At 40.8% G+C, this 9195-nt stretch overlaps 1 protein-coding gene across 1 annotated transcript; it reads right to left on the bottom strand.

Annotated features, from left to right (window-relative positions):
• Positions 1 to 2149: 2149 nt before the first annotated feature.
• Positions 2150 to 3256, bottom strand: LOC135650968 (ethylene-responsive transcription factor ERF017-like). Its single transcript, XM_065170712.1, has one exon. It carries the CDS (start codon positions 2765 to 2767, stop codon positions 2150 to 2152), a length of 618 nt encoding a protein of 205 aa, XP_065026784.1. The 5' UTR covers positions 2768 to 3256.
• Between the last annotated feature and the right edge of the window lie 5939 nt (positions 3257 to 9195).

The following is a 9195-nucleotide window of genomic DNA, read 5'->3' on the forward strand; positions in this document are numbered from 1 at the left end:
TAGATGTGCGATTAGAAAATTTTGGTAGGATTATCAAATCCTTTGTTGCACGGAGGTGTGTCTTAGGGTACAAGGAATACAAGTATGGAAATATGAAAGAAAGAAATTTTAAAAATTAAGATTTTATTATTTCATAAATATACCATATATCTTTAACTTTTGATGCATGGGCTCATAAATGTAAGATTCCTAGATTCAGTGTTTTGAGGACAAGGGATTCAAGTATTATAATAAAATCTCTTCAGAATATTTTATTTATATTTATGTTTTAGTAGAGATATAAAAAATTGAGAGAGAGTGAGAGAAACTCTTTAGTACCCACAAAATTTCTCTTTCTTAGATCTAGAGATTCGATAAGAACACATCAGTATCTATAACAAAAATAAAAAAAATAATTTCTATTTGAATTAAGAATAATTGACTAAGCTTATAATTTCATCTCATGTAATAAATAATTTAATCGTTTTCTTTGCGAACATAAATAAAAAGTGTCGAATCATGTAATCTTATGCTTGATTTCTTGGAGTATGTTTGATTGCTGATTCTCTATATAATTCTTTTGGTATATTAAGGTCTTCTTCATTTTAACAATCTTTATGTGTTCTTATTTTTTAATAATATTTTTTAAAATATTTGATGATTCTTTGACATAAAGAACCAATTGAATGAACACACATATTTCTAAAATTCCCACAACACTTTTGGAACAAAAAAATCCGGAGAAGGATTGGGCACCAAAGTGATATTCAATACAAGTTTTCTTTCCTTTTTCTTTTAATTTTCTAAGACCAAAGAGACTTTGATTCAAGTATTAAATTAGTCTTTTCATGACCTCTAAATACTTTAGACCGATTTAATCTAAAACAATCTTGCTCAGCCATTGAAATTTTTAATTTACTAAATCTAAGGGGAATGTAATCCAAAAGCTCTCGTGAAATTTAATATATATTATCCAACTTAGAATTATTCATCAGCTATCTTTTGTTTCTTTTACTTACGTCATTCTCTCATCACGGTGTGGGTTTTACGTCATCCCTTTATTTATAAATGTAAGTCAAATTACGGTTTGACTAAGAATATGATTTTGTTGGATATGATAAACGTCTAACTTTTTTTGCTTTCAATTTTTAGCTCACTCTTTTGTAAACCTCTACGTCATGTTCAAATTTTCTAATTTTGAAAATTGATCTCTAGTGAAACTGAGTTTATTTTTAAAATTGATTTATCTATATTTTATGTTATCTTTTAGATGAATTTGTATTTTTCAAAACTTATTCTCGTTCACATGGTACAAAATCATAAAATTACAAAAATGAGATAGAGAGTGTAATAAACCAATTGTACATTTTCTTTAGTTAGATTTAGAATAAGGTGATACAAAATAGTAGGCATGGCATACTAACTGACTTCCAAGTTTGAATACCTAATAATTAATCGTGTTCCAACTCGAATATGGTTTAGGGCTTAGGCTAAATAAAATTCATAAGTAGCTTATCGGCCACCATTCTATTTTATAATAATACCCCTAATAATAATCTATATTTCTCGTATGTTTTTCAAAAAAAAAGATTACATTGTTGTCTATCTTTCAAATTTTGAATGATTGACAACCCTCTATACCTAATATTTGTATGCAGCATTCTATATCTAATTGCAGTCCACAATGTCCGCAGGAAATTATCATCTAAAAAATGTGCTCATTTAGTCCCAAGTTCCATCCATCAGTTATCTATTATTATTTTTCTTTTTTATATGTCTTCATAAAAGACATACGAAAAACACTATGAACTCAAATAATTATGTACAGTGTTTATTATTATTATTTTTATTTACCCACATTCCCTTAAAAACTGATTGAAAAATAGTAGAGCCTATTGCTTCCAACTAATGCTTTAGGAGTAATTGAACTATTCTTTTACAAGAATAAACATCGGATATTAAAAAATAAAGACAATAAATAAATCTTTATTGTAAAAGATAACGAATAAATATAATATAATATTTTGAATAAATAAATATTTATCAATAGGAGAAGATAAACCGACGGCGTGTTTAATCGCCACAACGGTCTCTTCTAGGTAAAATAAATAATATATTTATGAATAATAAATGAATTAATGGAATAAATAAAAGAATTCCGGCGTGACGCTCAGAAACTCCAGAGAGAAGACCCGGAACCGTAGTCCACATGACCGTGATCCTCCGCCATTTCCGCCGGCTGCGCTGCCGACATCGGCGAGTAGAGTTCGTACATGAACTCGTCCATCGCCACCGGGAATTTCCCACCTCCTGTCGGCAGATCCTCCTGCTGCGGCGGGTCCAAGAACGACCAGTCGAGCGCCACCCCGCTCCCGACAGTGAACCCGTCCGAGGCCTCCTCCGAGGGTTGCGACGGCAGCGTGGCACCCGAGGCCTCGGATGGGTCGCCGGCGGCGTGGCGCGCCGCGGCGGCCTGGATTTGCTGGTAAGTGAGTGGCCCTGCGCCAGCGATCCGGGGCGGGGGCGCGTCGGGGCAGTTGAGCTGGGCGCGGCGGCCGCGGAGGTAGACGAGGGCGGCGTCGAAGGCCCGCGCGGCCTTCTCGGGCGTGTCGTAGGAGCCGAGCCAGATTCGCTCGCGGCTGTTGGGGAGCCGGATCTCGGACACCCACCGCCCCCACTTCCGCCGCCGCACCCCCTTGTACCGCCTCTCCCCCGCTCCGCTGCCGTCGCACTCCATCATCTCTGCCACGGGACAACCCTCAGGTGATCTCTCTCTGTCCCTTCTCATCTTCCGCGCGCCAAGTGTTCGTCCAAATGTGCACCCGGGGGTGGATCAGTTGAATTGGCGGGAAGGGTGTGCCATGGGGTCATATATAGATACTATACGATGCGAGAGGAGGCTGCGGGTCCCGCTTTAGGTGGTGGGAACCGGAGACGAATGCCAAGACAGACGTAGAGAGAGTACGATTTCGTGTGAAAAACCAGGTTCGATATTAGAAAACAAGGTTCCCATGATTCTTGTTTCTACGACCCGTACGTACACCGGCCTAGTGATTTAGTTGGCTCCACATAGACGCCAACGTGGCTCCAATGACAGCAGAGGATATACATGCGCCACCAATAGGAATTTGGTGGGGTTGCCCCATGGACAAGGAGGCTTCGCGTGGGGTTCCTTGAGCGTCATGTGTTTCTTATTTCGGTCTTTTTAAGGTTATTTCTGTCTTATTCTTTTTCTTCTTCATCGTCACAATTTACTGGAGAGCAGTAAATATTATGAGACAGCTTTATATAATTATTACCAAATTAACATTTTATTTAAAAAAATGTTTTACAATATATTGTATGTTGCATAAATAATTATACTAAGAATAAAAATGTACCTCTGGTTATCACTTCAAATCAAGCAAAATATATTGGTTTTAGTAGGTGGAAATGTTACATTGATGTTGTTTCTACCGGGTGTTTTGACTCATCATTAGCTCAAAATGAAAATGGCATGTGCATATGTCCACATATATGAATTGTGTAAATAGCTCTCACATATAATATTATGATTTGAATTATTTCAATTAATTTAAAAATGATTGGCATAGATCTAATTGTCTGTTCTATGTCATTGAACAGATAAAAATTATATTGTATGTTTTTAGAACTTTTAGTTTTTTTATTCATCTAATGCATATGTTAAGGTGCCACTAATCTCTAAGGTTCCAAAAGTCGTAGATCATATTCAACACAACCCATATTATATTTACATCCTCCATAACATAAATTGAAGTGATTGTAAGGAGCTTCAAGCCCATCTATAAAATTCTACATGTACACAAATGAAGACATTCATTTAGATTAAATATTAATTTAGATTAAAAAATTTCTAAAACTGAGGTTTTAGAAATTGGTCTACATGTTTGAAGCATATGAAAACAATTATAGTACATGAAATTTATTAGTCCATCCCTTAATCGAAAAATAAATAGCCAAAAATATGTCATATCTTTTAATTGTTTTACCACCTAATGAATGAGAGCATGAACTTCTATGGAATCACTCTAGAGGATTAAAATAGTACATTCACATCAAAAATTTTTATTATTGACTTTAATTTTGACACAAACAAAAGATACTCATTTTCAGATTGGCTATATGAATGCATATGTATATGTATACATTATCCATATTTGAATCCCTTCCCATGCATGCAAAATCATTGTGATCCTTGTTGAGTCCAAGTCTCAAACATTCATGCATCTGCATCCCACTTCACTGATGCAAGTACGTGGGATGATCAGCTGCGACCAGTAGAAACGAGCATAAGCTTTTAGCACAGCATTGTGGTTTGGGCAGATGACTCATTGGATCATCTCCATAGATTTGGTTATTGAGTCGATCACTGTCTCAGTTTCGGCAGGAGAAGGCTATTGAACTATTGCAGAAGATCACCACCATGACAAGGGTAAGAACTGATCACAAGCATTTCTTCTCCCCTTTATAGTTTTCTTCTAAAGAAGGAAAGTTATCCACATTCAACGTATACTGAGGCATGAAAAATAAAGAAGAAAAAATCCATTATCATGCATGAGTACATGCATTGTGCTGGATTTTGCCATCTCTAGCATCAAAAGATTTTGATCGACAATTGACATTTTCTTGGCCTATCGGTTTATCATGTAATTTTGTTATATTGAGTACTTGTTTCTTTGGAATCTGATTTTAGCTAGGATAGATAATAGAGATGTAGAGCCAATGCTTCATTTGGCAGGAAGGAATTAAGGAAACATACTGGAAGCTTACAACATGACCTACACGAAGACGGGGACATCTTCTAGGAAAGCCATCAGTTCAGATTGGGGTTTCACAAAACTGATGGAATTTGAAGTGCATGTGAGCTAGCTTGGATATCAAAATGGACCTACCACAACACATACACTTGCTGATAAGTAGATGAGATTTCCTAACTGTTTGAGGAAATCTCTCTAGTCTGTTGAGGGAAATCCTCTAATCTGTTGAGGAAAATTCTCCCTTCTAACCTGTATAAAAGGAAGGAGGATATGTTAATAACAATCAACTACTTCTACAACTTGTTTATCTATTTATTTTCTAACATGATATCAGACTTGGCCACAGTAACATGCTGCCTCAAGCGGAGTCACTGAAGAAGCACAAGACAGGGATTCAGAGCCAGTAACGAGCATCGTCTTGGCTCTGCTCATCCACTTCTTCTCTTTCTTCATCGCCGGTCTTGCTTTTCTTCGCCGGCCTTGCTCCCTCTCCTATTTGCTGCCTACAGCAGACACTCTCCATCGTCGTCATGCAAGGAGGAAAACATTCTCTCACTGCCTCCTCAATAGCGGTGAACGGTGAACAGCGGTGTCTTCCTCGCTTCCCGGCCAACAGTAGTCGCAACTGCTACATCTTCCTCTACCGCAGCAGCCTTCGCTGCCGCTTCTCTCTACACAACGGCGCCTCCTTAACGGCGGTGTCCTCCTCCTCAATAGCTACGAACGACGAACGATGGTGTCTTCCTCGCTCAGTCTTCCTTGCTTAACGACGGCTGCTGCGTCTTCCTCCTTCGCTGTCGCGACCGCTTCCCAGCTAGCAGCAACCGCAACTGCTGCATCTTCCTTCCTCTACCATAGCAGCTTTCGCTGTTGCTTTTCTCTATACATCTAATTGCTGCAGATTTCTCTCACTGCAGTTTCCTTGAGTAACACTGCAGATTTTCGCGGCCATTTCCCGGCGAACCGCAGTCTTGAGTACCGTTGCAGTTTTTGCAGCTATCTTCCGGCGAACTGCAGCCTCTCCAATTCGCTGCAGCAAGCAGCAATCCACAGCAGCGAACCATAGTCTACATCTAATTGCTGTAGATTTCTCTCACTGCAGTTTCCTTGAGTAACACTGCAAATTTTCGCGGCCATTTCCCGGCGAACCGCAGTCTTGAGTACCGCTGCAGTTTTCGCAGCCATCTTTCGACGAACTGCAGCCTCTACAATCCGCTACAGCAAGCAGCAATCAACAGTAGCGAACCACAGTCTTGAGAATCGCTGCAGTTTTCGCGGCCATCTTTCGGCAAACTGCAGCCTCTACAATCTGCTGCAGCAAGCAGCAATCCACAACAACTGCCGACAACTTTGGGCACTGTTGTAGATTGCCCAATCTACTGCAGCAATCTATAGCAGCAGCCCCCTCCCTCATTCTCCACTTCTTCTAAAAATAAAAATAAAAATAAAAAAAAAAACGATGAAAAAAAAAAAATGTCTTCGTTCACTTCTTCTGATGTTTCAGTTCCTGTAGGGACTCCCACTTCTTGTTCTTCTACAGGGCTTATCTCCATCAATGCTGCCACGCTGATACCCTTTAAGTTATCAAAGGGTGGCAACTATGCGTCCCGGCAAGCTCAATTTTCTAATCTTTTATTTGGATACGACTTGCTAGGTTACATTGATGGCTCTTTCAGATGTCCTCCGGCCATGCTCAACATCCCCGGCGATCCCAGTCCAGTACCCAATCCAGCTCACAAACTGTGGCTACGTCAAGATCGTCTCATCCTCCAAGCCATTCAAGCTTCAGTTGCTGGATCTGTTGCTCCCTTGATATCTTCATGTGTGACAGCTGCTGATACATGGTCTACACTGCAAACCACCCTGGCAAATCATTCGCGTACTCGCAAGCTCAGTCTTCTATCCAAGCTTATGGTGACAAAACAAGAGGGAAGTAGTATCTCTGATTATCTACAACACATCAAGGTTATCATTGATGACTTGGCCTTAATAGGTCATTCCCTATGTGACGAAGAGGTTGTCATTCATACCCTCAATGGTCTCGACACCGACTACAAGGAATTGGCTGCTGCAATTCGGGCACGCGACTCGCCAGTCTCTTTTGAAGATCTCTATGATAAGCTGACTGACTACGAGATGTACTTGAAGCGTGCGGACAAACTACCTGGATCAACTGTCACTGCTCAAGTCAGTCATAAGTCTAAATGGAAGAGCACTCGGTACTCGCCGAACATCACCCAAGGTTTGGCTAATGCGCCTCTTGATTCTGTGAGTTCCATGCAACACCCCTCCTATCCTCCTAGTCATCACTTCTCGCAAAGTGGCAACTCCAGCCATCATCCGTCTTGGCGTCCTACCCTACCGAGCCATCAAAGACAGGTCGTTTGCCAATTGTGTGACAAAGTCGGGCACTCCGCTAAAGTTTGCCAGTCTCGTCCCCGCCTCCCTGCTCCGTCACACTAGCCTCAGGCAAATCTCCTAACTTCTCCGACACCTAGCCAGTCCAACTGGATTGTCGACTCTGGTGCCTCTCATCACATCACCGCTGATCTTCATAATTTGTCTCTTCACAATCCCTATGGCGGCGATGAAGATATCATCATCGGTGATGGTAAAGGACGTCCTATAACTCATACTGGTTCCATAACGCTTAATTCTGACTCTAATACATTTACGCTCGATGATGTTTTATGTGCTCCTCATATTAAACGCAACCTCATTTCTGTTTCTCAATTTTGCAAACATAACAATACTTCCATTGAATTCTTTCCTGATTCTTTTCTTGTTAAGGACTTGAGCACGGGGGCATCATTGGTCCAAGGCCCGAATAAAGACAACATTTACGAATGGCCGTCAACCTCTCGAATAACCCAGCCCACTGTTCATTCTTCTGTTGCGGCTCCAATTGATGTGTGGCATCGTCGGCTTGGTCATCCCTCGTCCTTTATTCAGCAGAAATTATTATCTCGTCACTCTCTTCCTCTTTTTAAGTCCACTAATTCTATGATGCATTGTGATGCTTGTCTTAGTAATAAGAGTCATCGGCAGCCTTTTGGCTCATCTTTCATTTCCTCTTCTAAACCTTTTGAAATTATATATACTGATGTTTGGGGTCCTGCTCCAATCTTATCTTTTGATAAGTTCCGATTTTATGTTATTTTTGTAGATCACTTCTCTAAGTACACATGGATATATCCTCTTTCCCATAAATCTGACGTTTCTCGCATTTTTTCCACTTTCCAGAAGTTGGTCGAAAACTATTTTCAGTCTACCATTAAGACAGTCTACTCTGATGGTGGTGGTGAATATCAAGCCCTGGCATCCCATCTCTCAGCTTGTGGCATTCAACACCTCAAGTCTCCCCCACATACTCCTCAACTAGTTGGTTCTGCCGAACGCAAACATCGGCATATAGTAGAAACTGGACTCACACTTCTACATCAGGCTTCCATGCCTTCAACTTTTTGGACAGCAACCTTTCAAACTACTGTCTACCTAATTAATCGAATGCCTACACTAGTTCTACAATACCGGTCCCCCTTTGACACACTATTTCACAAACCCCCTAACCTTCGTAAACTCCGAGTGTTCGGTTGTTTATGTTATCCTTGGTTAGGTCCCTATGCCTCTCATAAGTTAACATCTCGATCTACTCCTTGTGTCTTTATTGGTTACTCACTTGAACATAATGCTTTCCGCTGCTATAATCTCCACACTCACAAAATCTTCATATCACGTCACGTTGTCTTTGTTGAGTCTAACTTTCCTTTCCAAACCCTTCCATATCCTGCCATACAGACCACTTCACTATTTCACTAGGGTATACCTTCGGTCCAATCGGACGAGCCTCCCATGACTTCGTCTACTTCCTCCCCTCCTGATCCGCACTATATCACTCCAGTTCAACACTTGCCCGTTCCTACTCCACTCCACTCTTCCCCAATTGATGGGGCAATATGTTCCAAGACACAACCATCCTCTTTATCTCCTTCTTGCCCAAGTGCCCTTGACGTGTCTCCACTTGACCCGACTTATGCCACAGATCCTCACCCAACATCACCTCCCAATCCTGTTGTCTCTAATCATCCTATGACCACTCGCTCTAAGCATGGTATTTTTAAACCTCGTCAGGTACTTAACCTTCAAGCTATCATGAATTCCTCATCCCCCAACGTTGAACCCACCACCTTTACTCAAGCCCAAAAATCTCCACATTGGCGTACTGCCATGAGTGAGGAATATAATGCCCTCCTCCATAATTCAACGTGGGATCTCATTCCTTTCCATCCTTCACAAAACATCATCGGGTGTAAGTGGGTCTTTAGAATTAAGCGGAACCCAAATGGCTCTGTTGCCCGATATAAGGCACGCTTGGTCGCCAAAGGGTTTCATCAACGACCTGGGGTTGATTTCACTGAGACGTTTAGTCCTGTTGTTA

Source organism: Musa acuminata, chromosome BXJ3-10, assembly GCF_036884655.1.
Source record: "Musa acuminata AAA Group cultivar baxijiao chromosome BXJ3-10, Cavendish_Baxijiao_AAA, whole genome shotgun sequence".
NCBI classification, from domain to species: domain Eukaryota; kingdom Viridiplantae; phylum Streptophyta; class Magnoliopsida; order Zingiberales; family Musaceae; genus Musa; species Musa acuminata.